The following is a 24,712-nucleotide window of genomic DNA, read 5'->3' as shown; positions in this document are numbered from 1 at the left end:
CGGCTTCCGGCCGCTCTATCTCGCGCCTGTCGTCGCTCCTCTGGGTAGCCGGGCGCCCCCTATTCCGAGGAGGCCGACTCATTGTTTTTCCTAAGGACGGGTTTTCTTTCCTGAAGAAACGTTCGAATTCACTCACGCCGGATGGACAAGGAATTTAAAGTCTGACCACACACAAAACAATTGACCGTGGATGGACCAGGATGGACCAGGATGGACCGTGGATGGACCGTGAATGAACTGTGGATAAACCCTGGATGGACCCTGCATGGACCAGGATGGACCAGGATGGACCTGGATGGACCGGGATGGACCAGGATGGACCGAGATGGACCGTGTGGTCCATGAGTGGATTGTGGATAAACTCTGGATGGACCCTGGATGCACCGTGGATGCACCGGGATGGGCCAGGATGGACTGAGATGGACCGTGATGGTCCATGAGTGGATTGTGGATAAACCCTGGATGGACCGTGGATAGACCATGATGTATCCGAACGGACCGTGAATGGACTGTAGATAGACCCTGATGGGCCGTGGATGGACCGTGACCAACCGTGGATGGACTATGATGGATCGTGAGCGGACCTTGGCCGTACCATGGATGGACTGCGGCCCGACCCTGAGTGGACCATGGCTGGGCCGTAAGTGGACCGTGGATGGACCCTGGAGGTCTGTGATGGACCCTGGATGGACTGTGGGAGGGAGATTTCTTCATGTTTCACCATCTTTTAATCTCCATATGTGTTTATGCACTTCCTTATAGAAATATTATAATTTTAGAAGCTTAAAAATATCATCTCAAATAACAGGCAAACAAGCAATTGGCTCCTATAGGATGGACCACCTGCTAACGTGTGTGTGATTTGGGGACCAGAAAAGATTTTTTTTTTTCTAATTTTTATTTATTTATGATAGTCACACAGAGAGAGAGAGAGAGAGAGAGAGGCAGAGACACAGGCAGAGGGAGAAGCAGGCTCCATGCACCGGGAGCCCGACGTGGGATTCGATCCCGGGTCTCCAGGATCGCGCCCTGGGCCAAAGGCAGGCGCCAAACCACTGCGCCACCCAGGGATCCCCAGAAAAGATTTTTGAAAAGTACTTGTTTTAACAGTTTCCCCATGTTTTACTGGAAACAAAGGATAAAACAGGATTTTCTTTATTGGCTATGGACAGAAAATTATTATAATTATTCAGATTCTGTCCTGAATACAAATGGGTATAAAACATTCTTTATCCCTAAGGAGTTCACAACCTTACTGATATGTAAAATAGAGTTGACCCTTGAACACAGGTTTGAACTGCACAGGTCCACTTACATGCAGATTTTTCCCCCAATAAATACAGCACTGTAAATGTATTTTCTCTTATAATTTTTTCCACCTCAATGATAATACAGCATATAATACAAATAACATACACAATATGTGTCAATCGACTGTTGATATATCAGCAAAGCTTCCAGTCAACAAAAGGCTGAAGGAATCAAAGGTTCTACGTGGATTTTCATCTCTGGGGCGGTTCGAGTTTCTAACCCCTGCATCGTTCAAGGGCCAACACTACAAAGGAAGTGGATTACTGTACAATATATGAATGTGCTTATATGGACCGTAGGGGAGACGGAGATACCCTGGGGTCCCACGCATGAGGACGTGAACAGACTAAGAAAAAACTACGGATACCCTTGAAGCCACCTTGGCTCCCCCGGCCCACCTGGTATCCCTTACGCTTCGGCAAGCGGCCTTGGCCCACATGAGTAGCCTTTCTGCGTGTATCTGTGCCCCGTGCATGCTTTCCTGGGAGGAGCCGAGCACCTCCGACGGCAGGAAACAGAAACCGGACTCTCTTGCACAAGTCTGGCCCCTAAGGAACCAGACCCGTCCAATCCCGAGCACTGTGATGACGCTGGAGGCGGCACCAGGAGTCCGCACGGCAGCAAGGAGTTAGGGACCGCCGCACTCCGACTCTTTGGCTGCCCTAAACTCCCTTGGGAGCCCGGGGCCAGGCGGCAACCCTGGAGGTGGCCTTCGGACCGGAGTCGGCCTCCTGCTGAAGCTCCCGTTCCTTTCCACTGTCTCTGCAGTATCGGCTTTCCCAGGGAGGGGCGGCCGAGCCTGGGGCTCCGTCCTAGTCTGCGGCACGGGTGAGACGGTCGTGGCCCAAGCCCAGCGGACCGCAGTCCCAAGCCAGGCTGCTTTCCTCCTGTCTCCGTGTCTGGGGCTCTCAGGCCCCGAGGGCGTCCCACGTGCCGGGCTCCTCATCAACCTCGCAGCTTCTCCGAGGGCTCCTGCCATTCGCGTTCCATCCTCCCAGCGGAGGCGGGGAGCTCGGGGAGCTCGCCGAAGGTCACACGGCTGGACGGTTCAAAAAGTCAACGTTTGAACACCCCGATCTTGCCTCCCCGCAGCAGGGACCAATTAGGAAGAGCCCCGGCCGGGGGCCTCCGCCGGCGCCTCCGCCGGCGCCTCCTCGCCCTTCCGCCCGGCGCTCGGGCGAACGGCGGAAGTGCCCGGGCGCCAACACTTCCCATGGCCGCCGCTCCGGCGTCCGTAGCCTGCTGAAGCCGAGGGCGGTCCTGGCGGAAGTGACATGATCAGCTCGCGCCCGGAGTTCAGTAGGGTCGGAAAGGGTCGCCGTGGCGGGCGCCTGGGCCGCCTGCGGCCGAACTTCGGTTTCGCGAGCCCGCGGGGGACCGTGCGGGGACCGCAGGTAACAGCCGCGGTCGCCTTCCCGTCGTCCGAGCGCCGGCGCGGAGGCGAGGCCTGTGGCGCGGCCGTGGGGCGACGGCGGGGCGCCGAGGGGCGCGCAGGCCGCGGGGGGACACGGCTCCTGCGCTCGTGCAGCGCCGCTCGGGCCGGTACCCGCCGCCCGCGTCGGCCGAGCTGGGGAGCTGCCCTGCCCGGGCGCGGGGCCGCCCCTCCGGCCCCTCCGGCTGCCCTGCCCGGCCCGCCGCACCGCGTCCTCCTGGGGTTCCCCGAGCGGGACTGCGGCGCGGGAGCCTTCGCTCTCGGTTTACCGCGGGCGCCGGGGGGGGGGGGGGGGGCGGGGGCCGCGCGGGGCTCACGGCTCCGTCCCTGCCTGGGCGCCCGACGTGGAGCAGCCCCCTCTGCGGGGCTCTTGTGGGCGCGGCCTGCCTGTGGGCTCCGCGGTCTTAAGGGGGCCCGCGGGGAGGGGCGGGGAGGGGCGGGCCGGCCGGGCGGGAGGGAGGGGCGGGCCGCGCAGCCCCCAGCTTCCGGGGAGTCTCCGGTGCTGAGCGCTCCCAACCCCGCCCCCTTCCTTGTCGCCGCGGCGGGGGCGGCCCCTGCCTACTCGCTCGCGGTCGCCGCTCCCGGGCCGCAGGGCGTGCTCCGCGGCTCCCCGCCTCCGGGACCGGAGGAGCCCCCGTGAGTCCCCGCTGCCCTGCCAGCCGCGGCGGGGGCTGCGCCGTCCTCCTCCGCCGGCTGCCGGGCAGGGCCGCCGCTCCCCGGGGCCGCCGCGCTGCGGGATCCCGCGCCCCCGGCACAGCGAACTCGGGTGCGAATGGCCTTGCTCTCACCGATTTCATAGTGTCAGCACTTCCATTATTACAGGAAAACACTTAAAAATACACTTTTCTTATATCTGACGTTTTCTGAAGCAGAGTGTTTTCTTCCTTTTTTTGGCCTTTTTCCGTGACGAGTATGTAGGGTGCGTAGTCTTTGGGTCCCTTGTCCCCCCAAAGCGACTGTCCGGTTCTCTCCTTCGTCCACAAACGTCTGAGTGCCTGCTTTGTACAAGCTGGAAGGTGCTCGTGCCTTTTGCGTACAGCTGGTCACTGGACCAGCAGGCTCTACATGTGGCCATACCTTAGTAGATAATGTTTAAACTGAAATCCAGCGGGAGCTAACATTTGTCCTGTGTTTACTAGGTGATAGCTAGATTTTGTTCTTGATGTGTTAATCAGCCAGTCCCGTTTGATCCAGTTCTCACAGAACCTGCAGCAAGTTAAGGATCCATCGGAACTAAACTCAACCAACGGTCTTTCAGTAGTCACTTGGTTCTTTTGTCTAAAAGAAATAAAAAAATATGTAGCCAGTAAAGAGACGATGAGCTAATAAGGAAAGCAGGATAGAGTACAGTTCGTGTTTGTGTGTTCTAAAGAAATCAAGTTATTACATGTATAAAAACGTGCTATTTATTTTTGGGTCTGTACAGCTTCTGTGTCCTATTAAATCAGAATATCAGGGACACCTGGGTGGCTCAGCCGTTGAGTGTCTGCATTAGGCTCAGGGCATGATCCCAGGATCCAGGATCGACCTCCACATCAGGCTCCTTGCAAGGAGCCTGCTTATCCCTCTGCCTGTGTCTCCTCTCTCTCTCTCTGTCTGTCTCTCATAACTAAATATTTATTTATTTATTTATTTATTTATTTATTTATTTATTTACGTAGGCCCCACTGGGATACAAACCAAATAAAATCTTAAAAAAAATAAATCAGAAGATCAGTAAATGATCACACTAAAGTGTATTGGATTCAATTCAGTATTTATTGAACTTATACCCAAGATGTTGTGGAGGATACAAAATATCAAATAGCACTGTGTATACTGTGCTCAATCAATATTTCTGCTCAGATATAAGTTTGCTTAGGAATTTGTTTTCTCTGAGTGAAACTTTTTCCCCAAAAGTTTTTTTTTTTTTTTTAAGTTTTTTTTTTTAAGATTTTATTTATTCATGAGAGACACAGAGAGAGCAAGGCAGAGACACAGGCAGAGGGAGAAGCAGGCTCCCTGCAGGGAGCCTGATTTGGGGCTTGATTTCCGGACCCGGGGTCACGCCCTGAGCCGAAGGCAGATGCTCAACCGCTGAGCCACCCAGGTGCCCCTCCCCAAAAGTTTTTAATGTTGATTATGACACCTTAATTTTGAACATTCTTAAGAGTTTTTAAGTTAAACATGTAATAAAGTAGTTTTTATTCTATTGACAGTTTTACATGCAGTCACAGTACACACAGAAAGAATAGCATTTCAGCATTATAAGGTTAAAAGAAATATATTCCAAAATAGTTTCATTGTTTTTTTTTTCTAATTTGTGTGTTATCATTAAACTGGTTTATAAAACTCTACAGCTTGCCTGTATTTTTACATTAAACTTCAAATTTTTTTCAAAGCAGATTACTGTTTCTTGGTGTGCATGAGGATAACGCAAGCAGTTGAGGAAATCGCTAAGAAGCGTGTACTGGGGATGCTCTAGGAAAAGACTGAATGCCGAGGCAAGTTCCCGTCCAAAGGTATTTGATTTACCAAGAAGAGAGTGAACATCATGGATCAGAACAACAGCTTGCCGCCTTATGCTCAGGGCCTGGCCTCCCCTCAGGTAATACAGCTGGAGGGAGGGCATAGATGGGAATCTGCATTGCTAGAGGTTGTAAAAAGGAAGGAAGGGGATTTAACCACGTATTGTTGAAAATGGATGTATATGCTTTTAAGCTTCTATTTTGTTGAGAAGTTCTATTAGACTTTGGTAGGCATGATAGTGTTAAATTTAGGGAGTTTATTTGGAAGTTAAAATATGTATTTGTTTATAATCTTACTCTTTCCATAAACATTTATGAAAGTGCTCCAGGTGATTATCGGATCGTTGATTCTGAGAGTAAATCTCTCCAAATTATTATTATTTTTTTAATATTTTATTTATTTATTTATTCATGAGAGACACACAGAGAGAGGCAGAGGGAGAAGCAGGCTCCATGTAGGGAGCCCGATGCAGGACTCGATCTCAGGTCTCCAGGATCATGCCCTGGGCCGAAGGCAGGTGCTCAACCACTGAGCCACCCAGGCATCACTTATTTTCTGGTTTTATCCTTTCTCTTTTTTTTTTTACGATAGTCACACACACACAGAGAGAGAGAGAGAGGCAGAGACATAGAGGGAAAAGCAGGCTCCATGCACCGGGAGCCCGACGTGGGATTCAATCCCGGGTCTCCAGGATCGCGCCCTGGGCCAAAGGCAGGCGCCAAACCGCTGCGCCACCCAGGGTTCCCTCTACTTATATTTTTTAAGATTTAATTGATTTTTTTGAGAGAGAGAGATAGAGGAGAGACTGAGAGGAGGAAGAGAAAGAGAATCTTCCACAGAGTTTGCACTGAGTGCAGAGGCCGACATGGGGCTGGATCCTACAAACCAAGAATTGGATGCTCAACTGACTCACTCCCCCAGGCTCCCCAAAAGGTTAATTTTTTTAAAAAAGTAGATATATTATTTGCAGGGCACCTAGGTGGCTTAGTCGGTTGGGTGTCTGATTCTTGGTTTCGGCTCAGGTCATGATCTCACTGGTTGTGGGATCAAGCCCTGTGTCAGCCTTTGCCCTCAGCTAGAAGTCTGCTTGGGATTCTCTCTCCCTCTCCCTCTGCCTCCACCTCTCCCACTTGTATGTGCACGTGCACTCTCTGTCTCTTTAATGAATAAATTTAAAAAATTCTTAATCTATAAGTCAATCAGAGAAAGACAATTATATAATTTCACTCATATGAAATTTAAGAAACAAAGCAGGAGGTTATAGGGGAAGGGAGGGAAACATAAAATCAGGAAGACAAATAAAAGAGACTCTTAACTCTAGGAAACTGAGGGTCACTGGAGGGGAGGTGGGTGAGGGATGGGATAACTGGGGGACTGGCATTGGGGAGGGCACTTGATGTAATAGCACTGGGTGATAAATGCAACTGATGAATCACTGGCCTCTATCTCTGAAACATAATACACTGTATGTTAATTAATTGAATTTAAATTAAAAAATGTAAAAAAAAAGAAAATATTTAACTTTTAGATAAAATTTTCATAAATAAAAACACCCCTTTTAAGTGTGTTGATAATTGTATATACCTGGGTATACAATTGATCTGCTGATCCTTAGCTAAAGATAGTTTTGCCTAGCCTAGAGTTTCATACAAATGGAATTATATCAGTATGTGTTTTTTTGTGTGTGTCTGTGTTTTTTGCCCAATTTAACACTTGTATGTCCACAGATGCCTTTTTATTGTCAGGTAATGCTCCTTTGTGTGGCTGTATCACGTTTTGTGTATCCATACATTAGGGGGAGTTTCTAGGTCAAGGCTGTTATGAATAAAGTTGCTGTAAACATTTGTGAACAGGCTGTGTGTCTACTGTTTCTGTCTCTCTTGGGTGAATACCTAGGAGAGGGATTGCTAGGCCATATGGTTAAGTATACGTTTCACTCTGAGAAATTGTTGAACCATGTTCTAGTTCTGCCAGCAGCATGTGAGAGTTTGGTTGTTCCACATCCTCACTGATACTTGAGGTTTTAACTTTTAGCTATTCTAGTTGTTGCTTAATAGTATTTGTGATTTGAATTGGCATTTTCCTGATGACTAATGATTTTGAGCATCTTGTTAAGTGCTTTTTGGCCAATTGCTTGTCTTCATTTGTAGAATGTCCTTGGCATCGTTTGCCCATTTGTTTGTTGGCTCATTTGTCTTTTATTTTATTATATAGTTGCTTTCATATATTGTGGATACAGGTGCTTTCTCAGGTGTAGGTATTATATATGTTTTCTCTCAGTCTGTGGTGTGGCTTCCTTTATAATTTCCTTAATGGTGTCTTTCAAAGAGTAGAAGCTCTTACTTTTTTCTGAAGTCCATTTATCAGTTTACTTCATGATTAGTGCTTTGGTATCTTAAGAAATCTTGTCTTACCCAAAGTCTTAAGGATTTTCTCAACATAGTTTTATCTTTTACACGTATGTCTGTGATCCATTTTGAGTTCATCTGTTTATGTGACATAAAGAAAGTAAGACCTTTCAAAACCTTACTTTTTCAAAGTAATGTGACCTGAATGTCTATAGTGTTAGATGCCGTAGACTAACTCCTATACAGTTAGGGCTGCGGTATACATTTGCTCCTCGTCCTCTCACATTCTTCCTGCCATCATGTTGGTGAAACAATTTAACAGAAATTCCTTAGACAGTTTTGGTTTATGCTTTCTGTCAAATAAAGTGGTAGAAGTGGGAAGGGATTGTGGCTCTCTTTTGGATCTTGCACCCATTTGAGGATCTACTGGACACTGTGAATTCCTTCAGGCAGAAATATTGGGTATAATTTTAAGAGGTTCACAAAACCACTGCAAGCTCTGCAGGCTCCACGAGCTCCATGGATTTTGTTGTTGAGTGAGGGCAGTGGACTGGGTGTCCAGAAAACTTAGCCGTTGATCATGGCTTCTCTACTAGTGAGATCTGTGGTCTTAGGGAAGTCATTTAGCTTCTCCTGGTGTCAGTTTTCTTGTCCTTAATGTGCGAAGAACAGCATCTATTTTTCCTTCTTCCAAAGGGCTGTTTTGAGACTCGTAAGTTAGTAAATGTAACAGTGTCTGGAAAAGTTAAGTATTTGGAGAAGTAAATTGAGACTGTTCTGATAGATGCATTGGATTTTCTTGATTTAAACTTTTTGGAGAGCATATGATCCACCTTTTTGAATAGTATTATCACAATTGTCATTGTTGTTAACACGGAGTGTTTTCCATGTGCTTGTCATTGCGTTGAATGAGTTAAGTGGCATCTCTAGGGTAAGCATGTGATTTATCACCCAACCTTGGACAGATAATAGTCACTGAGAGTGAATGGGCTATATGCTAGGGTAGTAGTTTAAACATCGATGGGCAGTCACTCCAGTTATTTCCTTTATTCTTTCTAACAGTATTAGAACATTATTACTAACACTATTATTAGGGCTAAGCAACTTCCTCGAGTTTTCACATGTAGTAAGTAGCAGGGTTGGATTGCACACCCAGGTATAATCCCAAATACTAAGCTCTTACCTACCATGCTATGGTGAAGAAGAAAGTGGTATGTATAAGAACAGCAAATGCGTTTCTGTTAAGGCATCATAACCCCATTTATATTCAGAAGGCATCTGTCCTTATACATCTCACTGCCTCTTCTATCACACAGGTGCAGGAACCACCCCATACCAGCTGGCCTGACTTACTGTTCTCCTGACTTTCCGCAGGGTGCCATGACTCCTGGAATCCCTATCTTCAGTCCAATGATGCCTTATGGCACAGGACTGACTCCACAGCCTATCCAGAACACCAACAGCCTTTCTCTCCTGGAGGAGCAGCAGAGACAACAGCAGCAGCAACAGCAGGCCCAGCAGCAGCAGGCCCAGCAGCAGCAGCAGCAGCAGCAGGCCCAGCAGCAGGCTGTGACAGCAGTGCAGCAGTCGACATCCCAGCAGGCGACCCAGGGGGCCTCGGGCCAGACACCACAGCTCTTCCACTCACAGACTCTTACCACTGCACCCTTGCCGGGCACCACTCCCCTCTATCCCTCCCCCATGACCCCCATGACCCCTATTACCCCTGCCACACCAGCCTCTGAGAGCTCTGGGATCGTGCCGCAGCTACAGTGAGTACTTTGTGTTGTGTCTTCTCCCTCACCCTGGAAGTGTCCTTTGGACTGGGTGCTGCTGTTCTTTGTTTTCAACTGGATTGATTTATTTAAGAATTTGATACTATTAAGGATAGTAGTCCTCATATATCAAGTATATATGTTCTCTCTCTCTCTTTTTCATGAGAAAGGGATGCTAAGCTGCCTTAGTGAGTCGGTCCCTTCAGTAAAAGGCTCACATAACATCTTCAGACCTGGTAGCTCATGTTTATAATCCTGGGCCAAATATATAAACACAAGCTACCAAATTGTTTTTATAGACATTTCCCTCTAGCTGATTTGCTGAACCAAGCATTTTGTAGTCTCCCTCCCTTGTGATGTTTTCAGTCTTTGGGAAGGGAAGATTAGTTACTTAGTCTTAGTTCGTGGTGGTCCTTGTTTGTCTTCATTGGTTATTATGAGGGCTATATATAACTTTGAAGAGCTCTGTCCTTTCCACAAGCTGAGGATGTCTGTTCTTGTCCTAAATGGATTTTTCTACATAATGAAATGGGTGCAGAGTGGATAGGGGTAGGAGAAAAATTCTTGAAAAAATACAAATATTCTCACATATGTGTCAATGAGAAGCCAGCCCACAGGAGGAAAAAGCAAGGCTAACAGAAGGATGGTCTTTTAGGCAGAAGCAGCACTAAAAGCACCATGAATCAAGGCGAGTGGGAAAATATCCCAATAAACCAGATTTTGGATACAAAAAAAAACAACAACAACAACAAACAAAATGAAAACAAACCCTAACTCAAGATAGATAAAAGACTTAAGTGTAAGATCCAAAGGAAAAGTCAGTGAAGAAAATATAGGACAAAAGTTTCACGACATTGAACTTGGCAATGTTTTCTTGGATGTGACCAAAGACACAGGTGACAACAGAAAATGCAGATAACCTGAACTATGTGAAAAATTTTATCAAGACACTGTTCACAGAGTAAAAATGCAACCCACAAGATGGAAGAAAATGGTTGCAAGTCATGTATCCAATAAAGGATTATTATCTAGATATTTAGAGAACTACTAAAACCCAACAACGAAAAACAAAGAGAGGCTGATTCCAAAATGGACAAAGGACTTGAATAGACATTTCTCCAGGGAAAATATGCGAATGGCCAATAACCACATGAAAGGATGCTCGACATCACTACACATGTAAATGCAGATCAAAACTACAATGAGATACCACCTCATACTCATTAGGACAGCTGCCAAAAGCAGAATATAACAAGTTTTGGGGATACAGAGAAGTTTGAACCCTATGTACTTTTTTTTTTCTATGTACTGTTTGTTAAAAAAAAAAAAAAAAGGAAAAATGAGTATGCGTAGCAATTTTATGACTAAATTTGTGGTAGATGCACCACAACTTGATTCAGTTTGTAAGTAAAGAAATGCTAAAGGCAAGTGTGTATATAAAATTGATTGAAAAGAAACAGTATTTTGTTTTGTTTTGTTTTAAGATTTTATTTATTCATGAGAGAGAGAGAGAGAGGCAGAGACACAGGCAGAGGGAGAAGCAGGCTCCATGCCGGGAGCCCGACATGGGACTCAATCCTGGGACTCTAGGATCATGCCCTGGGTGGAAGGCAGGTGCTAAACCACTGAGCCACCCAGGGATCCCTGGAAGGAAACAGTTGATGTAGAAATGAAAACAGTCATTGGGTTGATCATTCTAATTGGCCTTACAATTGTATATTAAAGTATACAGCTATCTTCTTTCTTATCCAACCAAATTGTGAGCCATCAAGTTTTCAAAGTATTGCATTTTGACAGGATGGGAAAGAACCAAAAGCAGCAGTGAGCTAGAAACAATTGGAGATGTATTTGCAATTTGGAATCAGTATTCACAGGACAGGGATGTTCCATTCTCATGCATGACGATTTATGGGCAGTTTCATTCAAAGGGCTAAGGCATGGCTCTGGGGATAGATGGGGATAGATGGATGCAAACACTGACTACCACTTTGGAACCATGATTACCTGGAGCAAGGTAACTGCCCCATTTAAGCCTCAGCCTCTTCATCTGAAAGTGTGAATATTAATAGTTATTACTTCCTAGTGCATTGTAAGTATTAAGTAGGATAACCTATGTGAAATGCTCACAAGGGTGTGTACTAAACATGTAATAAATGTCAACAATTTTTAAAAATTTAAAATTTAAATTAGTTTAAATTAAACCAATGTAAATAAATTTGTTCTAGTAAAAGAATCAGATTTCTAGATAATTTCAAACATCTCAACCTGTAAAAGTTAAATAAATAATCATGTTTTCTTTTCAAATTTTTTGCAGAAATATTGTATCTACAGTGAATCTTGGCTGTAAGCTTGACCTAAAGACCATTGCACTTCGTGCCCGAAATGCTGAATATAATCCCAAGGTCAGAGCAATTATAATGTATTTCAAACTATAATAATACAGGAATTTACTGGTAAAGGTCCTTAGAACAAAATGTTTGCGTCATGCTTAGGTTTGTTGATGCCAGCAAAATTTGTATTTTTTTTTTATTGAGTAGCTACCATATGAGAGACCCTAGAGTCAGGGCGGTCTGCATGCCATAAACTAAAATTTATTTGCCTGTTGTGATGGGATCCTGTGACATTAAAGAACAGAATATGTGGTATGATTCCGTTTATGTTTTTAAATCTATGTAGAATGGAATGATATACTATCTGGATTTTACTTCAGAATAACCCAGTTGGAGATTTGGGGAAGGGTACTTGGGTGAAACAGGATTGGCCAGAAGTTAATAATAAATTAATAATAAATAATGAATCTCTTTTTGGAAACTTGGGCTGTTTTAGCATTGGCCCTTTTAACAAAGAAAAGCTTAATCAACAGAACTACGTATATGCTGTTATTAAGCACATCTAGATTTTGGTTTGGCTACTACTAGATCACATCTAAGTAAGAATTCAGCGTCCTGCCTTCTATTGTAGTTTTTCTTGGCTTATGAAGTAGCCTTTTGAACTTCTCAAGTTAAATATTCTCACCAATATTCTTTTTTTCTTTTTTCTTTTGTTTTTTTATAAATTTATTTTTTATTGGTGTTCAATTTGCCGACATATAGAATAACACCCAGTGCTCATCCCATCAAGTGCCCCCCTCAGTGCCTGTCATCCAGTCACCCCCACCCCCCGCCCACCTCCCCTTCCACCACTCCTAGTTCGTTTCCCAGAGTTAGGAGTCTCTCATGTTCTGTCTCCCTTTCTGATATTTCCCACTCATTTTTTCCCCTTTCCCCTTTATTCCCTTTCACTAATTTTTATATTCCCCAAATGAATGAGACCATATAATGTTTGTCCTTCTCTGATTGACTTATTTCACTCAGCATCATACCCTCCAGTTCCATCCACATTGAAGCAAATGGTGGGTATTTGTTGTTTCTAATGGCTGAGGAATATTCTACTGTATACATAGACCACAGCTTCTTTTTTTTTAATAATTTATTTTTTATTGGTGTTCAGTTTGCCCACATACAAAATAACACCCAGTGCTCACCCCGTCAAGTGCCCCCCTCAGTGCCCGTCACCCATTCACCCCCACCCCCCGCCCTCCTCCCCTTCCACCACCCTTAGTTCGTTTCCCAGAGTTAGGAGTCTTTATGTTCTGTTCCCCTTCCTGATATTTCCCACACATTTCTTCTCCCTTCCTTTATATTCCCTTTCACTATTATATATATTCCCCAAATGAATGAGAACATACACTGTTTGTCCTTCTCCGATTGACTTATTTCACTCAGCATAATATCCTCCAGTTCCATCCACGTCGAAGCAAATCGTGGGTATTTGTCGTTTCTAATAGCTGAGGAATATTCCATTGTACACATAAACCACATCTTCTTGATCCATCATCTTTCGATGGACACCGAGGCTCCTTCCACAATTTGGCTATTGTGGACATTCCTGCTAGAAACATCGGGGTGCAGGTGTCCCGGCGTTTCACTGCATCTGTATCTTTGGGGTAAATCCCTAGCAGTGCAATTGCTGGGTCATAGGGTAGCTCTATTTTTAACTCTTTGAGGAACCTCCACACAGTTTTCCAGAGTGGCTGCACCAGGTCACATTCCCACCAACAGTGCAGGAGGGTCCCCCTTCCTCCACATCCTCTCCAACATTTGTGGTTTCCTGCCTTGTTAATGTTCCCCATTCTCACTGGGGTGAGGTGGTATCTCATTGTGGTTTGGATTTGTATTTCCCTGATGGCCAGTGATGCGGAGCATTTCCTCATGTGCTTGTTGGCCATGTCTGTGTCTTCCTCTGTCCTCACCAATATTCTTGTGAAGTTTGAATCTATGTACATATTTGTGTGTGTCTCTCTCTCTCTTTTTTTTTTTTTTTTGCTGGCCTTTTGTTTATACTCAACGTGTATATGCACATGCCTGAGTATTAAAATTTGAAGATGATTTTGAGTGACACCAAGCCATTTTGAGATATTAATAAAACCAAGAGAAAGACAATGACTAAGTTTCTTCCTTCCTCCTCAGCCTGAAAACTATATCATTGTATTGTTAGTGGCACCTAAACCTAGTAAGAGCTGCTGTTTACATGATTTAGTGAAGCCATTTTCCCTAGAGTAGGCTGTAGTCTTACAATTGATATTTTCTTCAGAAGTATGATTTCTCTAATAAGTCACTATGTTTAATGTTTTGGAGATATCCAAAGAAGATAGAAAATTCTTTTATTTTCCTCGTAACATAAACCCAAATCTTATTGACTATTAATATTTACTCATGAACCTCTACTAGTAAGATAGCAATTTTAGTAGATAATGAGCTGTTGTAATAATATTTTATAACAATATTTAGAAGTGGGGCACCTAGGTGGTTCAGTCAGTTAATCATCTGCCTTCAGCTTGGGTAGTGATCCTGGCCGGGATCCTGGGATCAAGCCCCACATTGGGGTTCCCTGTTCAGCAGGGAGTCTGCTCCTCCCTCTCCATCTGCCCCTTCTCCCCACTTGTACTCTCTCTCTCACTTGCTTTCTCTCTTTTAAGTATATAAATAAAACCTTAAAACAATATTTAGATGTTATATCAACATAAAGTATACCTTGATTATGTTAAATTTATGAATCATTATTGAATGACTCATTCTAGGATATATCAGCAATACAGAATGAGGCAGGTTCAGATGTATTTTGATAGTTTATTAAAATTGTTTTTTTTAAGGGGGAGCAGTAAAGTAGTTGGGCTTAGATTGGAGCAGTATTTAACAGTCACACAGGAAGCAAAGTACTATGATAGATGTGTAGGGGTATGTTTAGCAGTTATAACTGATAGCTAAGTTGGATAAATAAATGTTAGCTGTGCATTGAGAAAATTGTTAAGTAATGGTCTTGGAGCAAGTTTCTAGCTCTCTAAAGCGTAACCTGTCTTTTATATACAGGCGAGGAAGCTGTAGCCTATACAGAACTGTCCAAAATAAAATATTGCTGTAATAACTGGCTAAGAACAAAAATGGCTTATTTAGCTACTGAGACTTTTTGGTCAGCTTGCTTGAGCTAATTAAAATATAGAGAACATCAAATATGGCTAATTATTTTAGAACCCCTCCTTTTTATGGTAAGAGAATAAATCTTTATGGTTACCCAGTGGCCTTTTGGGAAATTACCAAGACACTTCTATGTAAAAACAGTTCTTATTTTTTTGGAGTTTAAGAAAGAGAAAAAGGGGGCAGCCTGGGTGGCTCAGTGGTTTACCGCCTGCCTTTGGCCCAGGACATGATCCTGGAGACCTGGGATCGAGCCCGTGTCGGGCTCCCTGCATGGAGCCTGCTTCTCCCTCTGCCTGTGTGTCTCTGCCTCTCTCTCTCTCTCTCTCTCTCTCATGACTAAATAATATCTTTAAAAAAGAGAGAGAGAGAGAGAGAGAAAGAAGTCAGAACTGTTTAACTGTTTTCATCATACAAAGCATTTTACCTTTGACTTTGAAATGTAATATCAGCATATTGAATAAAATGATACATATATAATGTTGAATTTGTGGTAATAATAAAATAACAATTTTGTTAATAAGAAGATACTGTATATATTACCTGTTGTGCCTGGTATAGTCTCAACCATTTATATTTGTTACTGTCTTTAGCCAAAGCAATCCAATGTGGTTGTGTACAGACACAAGGAAAACTAGAAGGCAGATAACTGAGAAATATGTCTCTCCATCAGTGCAGATATACATATCCCTCCATAATTGTCTAAAGTGGTAAAAAAACATATATGTTAATATTCTTCCATCAAGAAATTAAAGTTATTACACAGCATATTAAAAAGAAAGTAAATGCCAAATAAAAACTGTTCTTGACCAGTGTTTTTATTTTTTCTTAAGAAATTATCTATATATTAAAATTTTTTTAAGTATTTGTCTAAGATCCCAAGGTAACTAAGGTCTGGAAGTGACCATTTATCCGTTGGCAAGCCTGTATAATGTGTAGCATTAGAAATAATTAATCTTTCATCTATCATTTTATTTGCTTTGAATACATGCTTTTACAATTTTATAATCCTCAGTGAAATGATACCGTTTGATCAATAAAACCAGTAGAGGGAATTTAGGGAATGCTTTTCTTGGTACTTGTGTAAACTGGAATATAGGGCTAGCATTTTTGCACGATGGTGAAATCTGAGGGAAGACATAGAGCAGTTTTATTTTATTTTATTTTAAGATTTTGTTTATTTATTCATGAGAGACAGAGAAAGAGAGGGAAGCAGAGAGACAGGCAGAGGGAGAAGCAGGCTCCATGCAGGGAAGCCCGACGTGGGACTTGATCCTAGGTCCCCAGGATCATGCCCCAGGCTGAAGGTGGAGCTAAACCGCTGAGCCACCTGGGCTGCCCCATAGAGCAGTTTTAAAACTAAAATTGTTAAAGCAGTCTAATTTGTTAAAGAGTCATCTTGATTAGAAATACATGAATTTTTTTCTTATGTCATTACAGATACTAAAATTTTTAGAGTTATTTGAAAGCAAATTTTTGCTCTTATCATGTAAGCTAGTAACAGAGGCCATTAATTCAATCCATGGCTGAAATATGTTCCCCTTCAGTTACAATGTTAGCCATAAAAACATTCTTAAAACTTAAAAAGTAGAGGGGCACCTGGGGGGTTCAGTTGGGGGTTAAATGTCTGCCTTCAGCTCTGGTCATGATCTCAGGTCCTGGGATTGAGCCCTGTGTTTGGCTCCCTGCTCAGTTGGGAGTCTGCTTTTCCCTCTCCCCCTGCCTCCTGCCCTGGGCTCTTGCTCTTGCTTGCTCTCTCTCTCTCAAATAAATATAAAATCTTAAAAAAAAAAAAACAAAAAAAAACTTAAAAAGTAGAAATTAAAGATAAAAACTTTCATTTTTTTTCTTAATTTGCAATTTTATGTACTTTAACACTGGTTCTAAGGCCGTTTCACTACATGTTGGTATGGTTGTAATATGATTTACTACCGCTGGGGGTAGAAAAGGTTTATCAATCTATTTGCTAAAAAAATCATTAATAGAACAGTTACAGTTTTAGAAGCTAGCAAATATAAGTAGAAACAGACACTGGTATTTATTAAGGATGTAATTGAAGTAAAGTTTGCAAATATTATTATTATTTTTTTAAGAGGGAGGGGCAGAGGAAGAGGGAGAGGGAGAGAGAGAACCCCAGGCAGGCTCCACACCCATCACGAAGCTTGATGTGGGGCTCTATCCCACAACCCCGAGATCGTGACCTGAGCTGAAACCAAGAGTTGGACACTTAACTGAGTCACCCAGGCACCCCGTAAATATTATTTTTTGTTGCAATGTCTGTGAAAGAATACATAGATCTAGGTTCAGCTTACTCAGTAGTCACTGTTGATTTTGCTCCCTGTGCAGAAGCACGCGTGCTGCATGGTGATGTAAGTGAATCCTGTCTAGGAGCGTCTGTCAGATATGAGACCTCTGTATGTAGCAGGTCCTTCTTATCAGTTGTGATGTTCTTTCTCATTTTCTTGTTCTCCTAAAGGAAATCAGTCTGGCATGACCTTATTAATGATTGTCTCTGACCATTTTAGCGATTTGCTGCTGTAATCATGAGAATAAGAGAGCCCCGAACCACTGCACTGATTTTCAGTTCTGGGAAGATGGTGTGTACGGGAGCCAAGAGGTAGGTTTAAAGAGTTTATTCTCTAGGTCATACAGTACCATGATATTCAGTTGCATTTTATATATATTTGACAAAATGTAACATCCAAGCTATTACTAAGGATCCCTTTATGTAAAAAGTTTTATATATAACACAGATTCCTCCCCGAGTGAACAAAGAATTGGTCAGGAATCACAAAATTTTAGAGCTAATGGTGTGAGAGTGTATATATAGATCTGCAGCAGGGCAGCACCATGTGTGTTGTCACAGATCACTGCTGCCTCTTGTAAATAGTCTGCCTCATGAGGGTTATGCAGGTCTTAAGGAGTGTACCCTTTTCATAAAATGCTCTTGTCTATATTCTGTGTCTGTTTGGAGCGATCCTATTTATGAAGGTTAACATTTTGGGGCCTTGACTGTAAACTCTGTCTAATAGACTCTGTGTAATTGGTAGAAGGCAAAGGTCTGGGAAAGATTAGTTACATCAGGGGCACCTGGGTGGCTCAGCGGTTGAGGGCCTCCCTTTGGCTCAGGGTGTGAACCCAGTGTCCTGGGATCGAGTCCCACATCGCCTGAAGGGAGCCTGCTTCTCCCTCTGACTGTGTCTCTGACTCTGTCTCTCATGAATAAAAAAAAAGTGTGTGTGGGGGGGGATTAGTTACATCAGCTTCATAAAGTTTGAACAAATTAAGTAAATTAAACTTTAAAATAAAAGATACTTAATATAAGACTTGGAGTTCACTCACAGAAAGGGCTGTGGAGGCTTTTGCTTATTTAATGAAGGGAAGGCTATTGGTGTGGACATTGGGATTCGTGGTCTCTGAGTTTTTTCAGAAGGCAAGACATGGGTTTATCCCCAGCTTTCGCAGAAGTCTTCATATAGGGGACTTGCTTGTTTTTCCTGGAAAAGTATCAAAAACTTGGGGTTTATCGATAAATGCTGGTTGGTTTTATCTTTCCTAGACATGTTTTTCATGTGTACTGTTTAGCTTTCTTTATCCATTTGCTACACAGAGTAGTCTGTATCTAGTTGCATCATTATTTTACTAAGATAGGGAACTAGAAATAAATTTATTTTCCTCAAGGAAAAGAAAGCATCTCATGTATGTATGCTTAATTTTTGTCATTCCTGACCCCTACACTTGAGTCTTTTGCTCAGGATGGTATTATTGCTTTTATTTTGCTTTTCCTAAGTTCTACATTAGTAAGCCATAGGTTTATCCAGCAGATGAGTTATAAGAATGGATAATGAGTAGAATTAGTGCATGTATTGGTCAAGTCTAAATCCTATCAATATTTTCCTATCAAAATGAAGTTGTTAATTTTCATTTTAGGAATATATAGGTTATAAAATACAGTAATAGTAATGATAGTGCTGATGAGATACTCCACATCTGTAAAACCTGGGTGTATTAGTAATTTGGTGTAGGCCTGCAGTTTTCTCTCAAGGGCACAGGAGTACTTATGATAAAATTGTTAATGTCTGTTGTTCTCTTACTGGAAGTGGGGGTGACATTTTTGCCTTTTTTAAAAAAATAACTTTTCTAGTTTGGACTTCTTATAAGTTACTCATTTAAATAATTATTTTAGGTGGCTTTGACTGTAACTATCTCACTTTTTCCTTTTCCTAGTGAAGAACAGTCTAGACTGGCAGCGAGGAAATACGCCAGAGTTGTACAGAAGTTAGGTTTTCCAGCTAAGTTCTTGGATTTCAAGATTCAGAACATGGTGGGGAGCTGTGATGTGAAGTTCCCTATAAGGTTAGAAGGCCTTGTGCTGACCCACCAACAGTTTAGCAGGTGAGTCTGAAATGTATTACCTGTGGCAACAGTTCATTTACAATCTGTGTAAACCTAGTTCATAACATATGCAAAACAGTATGTAAGCACAAATGATGTAGCAATAGATGTATTTAATGTTGAAGTTTCTTCCTAATGTCTTGGAAAATGTATTATTCTCACCATTTTCCTACTTCCCATTTCATTTATTGACATCTATAACTCCCCTTGACTGGGATGAAATTGATTCCCTATTTTATTGCTCAATAAGTGCATTTTAAATGCATGAATTAAATCCACAACCTCTTATATCAATTTTTGTTCCTAGTTGTTTGAATTGTTTTTTTCTAGTGAACATTATATGAGCTCTGCCAGCAAAGTATAAACTTGAGTGAAATGAATCTTCTTTCTTCTTATTTTCCCTGCCACTTACAAGGCCACTGTCCACCGCTCCAGCCTCTCTGCTCCTGCCCCTCTTGGACCAGGTTTTGTACATCCCTCTTGTTCACTTCTCACCTAGGAAACTTCCACTCACATTTCCGATATCCACCCAAGTGTCCCTTTGTCAGAGAAGCCTGTCATGCATTTCCCACTAGGGTAATTACACATGTTGTAACTGGTTTCCGTCTGTCTGAACTGGGAAAATGAGGCTGCTGGGATTCCAATCGGACATGCCACTCATGACCCTTGATAAGGGTCAGACACTGCAGAGCATAAATCTAAAGGTCTTGTTCTCATGTGAGAAAATCCAGTCTCATTAGAAACACAGTTTGTTGGTCTTCAGGTACTGACAATAGATCGCCCTCACTGGCCTTTAGTTTTCTCTCCTTTGGGTTGACCTCCCAGTGAGTCTGCGGTTCGGTTAGTAGTATTTTACCTAAAGCACGGGCAGCTTTTGATTTCTAAACTGTTTGTGCCATTCCCTTCTAGTTACGAGCCAGAGTTATTTCCTGGTTTAATCTACAGGATGATCAAACCCAGAATTGTTCTTCTTATTTTCGTTTCTGGAAAAGTTGTACTAACAGGTAAGTTGTAACAGGAAGTAGTGTTCAAAGGTTTGAAAGAGTTTCACGAACAGATTCTTCTCAGTGCTGAGAAGTATTTTCCCAGAGTGGGGACAGTTGGATAGTATGCGGTGTAGATGCCATTGCCCCTTTCTCCTCCACTGTGTAGCACTAGTGAGAAACATACCATCCGGGGGTGGGGGTTGAGAGCAGGGAAATGAGACCACAGCAAGACCCCCAGTGGGGAGAGCAGGGAAGGTGGCCTTGACATTGGCTGAGAGGTGGCATTTTGAGTTGGAAATGCTCCTGTAAAGCTTTGGGATTTGTCAGCAGTGCCACTTGGAAACAAGTGGGGAAGGTTCAGAAGAGCTTGCTTGAAGGCAAGTGGGGGAATATGATGTGGCTGTTCCTTCTGCGCTGCTTAGGTCACAAACTGCTCAGGTCAGAAGCTGATGCAGGGACCAAGATGGGTCACTTGTGGCAAACTGCAGAGGGAGCTGGAGTCACCAAGGGCACTGTTTTTGTGGTTAAAAAAAGCTATTTTAAGAACTTTTTCCTGGGGGCACCTGGGTAGCTCAGTGATTGAGCATCTGCTTTCAGCTCAGGTTGTGATCCCGGGGTCCTGGGATCAAGTCCTGCATAGGGCTCCCTGCAGGGAGCCTGCTTCTCCCTCTGCCTATGTCTCTGCCTCTCATGAATGAATGAATGAATGAATGAATGAATGAATAATTTAATTTTTAAAAAAGAGAACATACTATAAAAACAAAAACAGGTTTGTGACAAGGGATTCCCTCATTATGTTTGAATGCCTGTAGCTATTAGTCTAACTGGTAATGGAGAGAACTGTGCTTATGGTTTTTTTTTTAGATTTTTAACTTATTTATTCATAAGAGACATGGGGGCGGGCAGAGACACAGGCAGAGGGAGAAGCAGGCTCTGTGCAGGGAGCCCGACACAGGACTCAATCCCGGGTCTCCAGGATCACATCCTGGGCTGAAGGCGGTACTAAACCATTGAGCCACCGGGCTGCCCTATGGTTTTGTTTTAAAGTAATTTTACCTCTTTAACACATTAAGAAAAGCTATTTCTGACTCTCTCCTCCGACTTGTCTTCATAGGTGCTAAAGTCAGAGCAGAAATTTATGAAGCATTTGAAAACATCTACCCTATTCTAAAGGGCTTCAGGAAGACAACGTAATGGCTGTGCATCCTCCTGCCTCTGCACCCACTTGTTTTTAAAACAAATCAGTTTTGGTACATTTAAATGATGGTGGTGTGGATGGCCCCAATTTGGTGAGAAAATGGATGTTCTGTGGGTTGTAGCACCTGGTGAAGCTCTCCAGCATGTGTTCCCCATGGGGATGCCGGGAAGTGGTCTTCCTTCTGCGTAGAGAACACCGCAGTGTTATGTAAGTCGCCTGTACTGTGCTGCTCTTTGGGCAGCGCTGCCCAGTTATTTATATTTAGGTTTTAAAGACACACTGCTGTCAACAAGTTGGTTTGAGGTACAAAACTTCAAGTGTTAAAGCCACCTCTACAGTTGATTGGACTTTTTCTTTTGTTTAATTTCTTCCCCATAAACCACAGTTTTTATATTTCTACCAGAAAAGTAAAAATCTTTTTTAAAAGTGTTGTTTTTCTAATTCGTGACTCTTAGGGGTTATTTTTGTGCCAGACACATTCCGCCTTTTCAGTATTGCAGGACAGAGTGGCCGTATTAATGGGAACGAATGCTGTACATATTTTTCTTCCTCAGAGTACTCTGTACAATAAATGCTGTTTATAAAAGTGTTAGCTTGATGTTATAAATGACACCTTGTAAGATTCATGTGATCATAACTGTTAAAGTTGTATTTTAGATATAATTGCCTGAAACCGTTTCAGTGTGTGCTTGCTTGCTGTTTGTTTCAATCAATGTTTCATTGTGTGTCACGGTGACAGCAGATGAACCACCTGCAAATGGAAGGTTGCTCCTGAAGCACAAACTTGCTACCTTCCGTATCTGGAGTACCTCCTGTTCCCAGATAGGCTGCCTGCAATTCTCACAAAACCCGTGATCAGGTTTGTTCCCCTGTTTGGTGCGGAGACTCAGGCCTGAGCTGTGGGATTTGCCCCAGGGCGCAGAGCCAGAGCGCTTGTGTCCTCCAGTGTCCTCGCTGGGCTTCGTGTACAGCCGGGGGAGGGGTTTTTCTTATGACTGTTACCTGGAAATATGTAAGTTCTTGGGTTTATTGTTTGGGCTACTGTGTCAAAGTGTATTTTCAGGCAGTTCAGAGGCACATAGAATCATTATCAGGATCCTAACTCTCTCTCTTCTGCCGACTTCCCCTGGGGCTCCCAGGCCCCTTCTGTGCAGATTCTGCCCTTTGGGGCACCGTTTGAGCCCATATTTAGAAAATACTAAAGCCTATATTATTTTTATAGCTTTACTTTTTTTCAGTCAGTATGTCCTGGAATCTGATAGCATCACAGACGTACGGCTTCCTCTCCCACATTCCGTGATCACTGGCAGCGTCGTAAACTGTGCCGTAGGAGGCCCTTGCTCTCCTGCTTGTGGTTCAGGGCAGTATTTGTGTAGGGGACATGCCTAGCGGAGGAGGCCCTGCCGTCCATCAGTCTAATATTCTCTCCTCTATCCAAGAAGTGTTTTTCCACGTGTAGATCTTCTCTTAGATTCTTTAGTAGTTTATAATGTTTTCGTATAGGGCTTCTGCGTTTCATAAAAGTTAATTCTTAAGTATTCTCTGGTCCCTTTTGTTCATGTAATATTTCATTACATTTCAGTTCTCGGTGACATAAGTCTTTTAGTCCCAATGACTATTGAATTCAAAAGCTTTTCCCTGTGGAATACAGCACACACAGAAAACCGTAGTTTTTGAATTTTGAATTCTGAATTTGAATTGGATGAGTCGCTATGAACTCATGAGGTAGTCAGTAGACATCCCTGTAACCAGCACTCACAACTTTGTCCGTGTCCCGGGGGCCCCTCTTTCTGTTCCAGTCCAGCCTGTACAACACCCGCTCCCCCTCCCCCACAACAGCCATGGTCTTGTATAGTCATTACCTAAATTACTAATATAGGTTAGTCTTCCATTAAAAAAAAAAAATGTTTTTATGTCTCCTTATGCCTTATATTCTCCCTCTCTTTTCCTTAAAACATTACAGGCCACATTTACAGCTGGTAGTTTCCTAGTTTGTTTTGCTGTTTTCAAACACATGGTATTGCTCAGCATGTTCCTGTGTTGTTTCCTGTATGCAAACGAGCACCTACATCCAGAGTCTTGGTCCCTTTGTAAAGACTACAGAAGTGGCATGTTCGTTGTTAGGAACCAAATGCCTAGTTGTCTCTCTTCTCATTGATCTATGATTGCGTTTATGGGGTGCAAATGATGAATTCCAGTTACTTCTTTTCCAGTCATTCATTAGAATACTTTTGTAAAGCGATACATGTCATATAGCAGGATAAATGCTTGCTTCTTTCCCTTCGAAAGCTTTTGAGATAAAATACCTCATGAGTTCATATCGATATATCGAATTCAAATTCGAGACTATGGGGGTTTCATTTGATCATTTACATATTTTTTACACTGAGAATCCTTAATTTTTAAAAATACATGAAATTAGTTAGAAAATCCCAGTTTTTAGTAGATAAATCTACTTTACCTTACATTATACCTGCAAACAATCTTAGTTTACAATATTACCACCAGCGTGATTATCAAAAGCACTTAACATACTTATTTTGCTGTGATATCCAGATTGTCAAGGGATCCTGAGAACGGCATTCAGTATCTGAAATAACAGGACGAATGTATTGCTGTCGTAGTAGGATGAGCGGTTGGGTCAGGCAGCATCTGAGCCAAACGTGTTTTGGTGGACAGTGGAGTACTTGGATTAGCAGTAGTGAGTGACATCCTCCACAGGAAGTTACTGGGTGAGATGTGAATATTGTATGGTGTTTTTAAATGCATCTTGCTATTTCTAGAGACAACTGAGTTGCTTCATGTTTTTATTTAAATTTTTGGTTTTAGGTTATTTTTATTTGGCATTTTCTGTACGGTTATCTTTTTAAGATGGATGCCAGTTGACATGGACACTTTCTGGTAATTTGGACTAGTCTGTAAGTGCAAAGACCCTGTGAACTCTTCACTGTGATTTCCAGAAATTGGCAGGGATGCACACGTAAAGGACAGCCCGGCTGGTTATTCCCAGCACACCTGCGAGAATGTCTACAATCATTTGGTGAGGTTTCCAAACCCTAATGGATTTGCTTAAAATCCTTGGCAGTGAGGGTGCTGATCTGCATTGGAAAACTGTAACATCTCCCGACTTCAGGAATCATTTATAATTTGCAATGTGAAGACCCCACCCACCCCCACCACTAGTCCAGTTTTCCAGAAGCCATGCGTGATTCTGACTTTGCTCTCAGCTTGAAAGCTGTGACACCT

General features: G+C 43.0%; 1 protein-coding gene across 2 annotated transcripts; it reads left to right on the top strand.

Annotated features, from left to right (window-relative positions):
* Positions 1 to 1,942: 1,942 nt before the first annotated feature.
* Positions 1,943 to 22,144, top strand: LOC121494792 (TATA-box binding protein). Of its 2 annotated transcripts, none has more exons than XM_041761732.1 (8): positions 1,943 to 2,705; positions 5,128 to 5,330; positions 8,974 to 9,371; positions 11,689 to 11,776; positions 17,413 to 17,504; positions 19,115 to 19,282; positions 20,192 to 20,286; positions 21,383 to 22,144. In XM_041761732.1, the coding sequence occupies exons 2-8, from the start codon at positions 5,277 to 5,279 to the stop codon at positions 21,460 to 21,462; spliced, it is 975 nt and encodes a 324-aa protein (XP_041617666.1). In that variant the 5' UTR covers positions 1,943 to 2,705; positions 5,128 to 5,276; the 3' UTR covers positions 21,463 to 22,144. The 2 variants fall into 2 exon arrangements, with proteins under 2 accessions (XP_041617666.1, XP_041617657.1); XM_041761723.1 differs by having other exon boundaries at positions 5,125 to 5,330.
* The last annotated feature ends 2,568 nt before the right edge of the window (positions 22,145 to 24,712 follow it).

This window comes from Vulpes lagopus, chromosome 1, assembly GCF_018345385.1.
Source record: "Vulpes lagopus strain Blue_001 chromosome 1, ASM1834538v1, whole genome shotgun sequence".
In the NCBI taxonomy this organism is placed as follows: domain Eukaryota; kingdom Metazoa; phylum Chordata; class Mammalia; order Carnivora; family Canidae; genus Vulpes; species Vulpes lagopus.
This window is presented reverse-complemented; position numbering and strand designations above follow the sequence as displayed.

What these genes read in the sequence shown, in the direction of transcription:
- LOC121494792 (XM_041761732.1), top strand. Translation starts at nt 5,277, where the DNA reads ATGGATCAGAACAACAGCTTGCCGCCTTATGCTCAGGGCCTGGCCTCC. An exon ending in GGGATCGTGCCGCAGCTACA is followed by an intron (nt 9,372 to 11,688) that starts GTGAGTACTTTG and finishes AATTTTTTGCAG; the next exon opens with AAATATTGTATCTACAGTGA. An exon ending in GTGTGTACGGGAGCCAAGAG is followed by an intron (nt 17,505 to 19,114) that starts GTAGGTTTAAAG and finishes TCCTTTTCCTAG; the next exon opens with TGAAGAACAGTCTAGACTGG.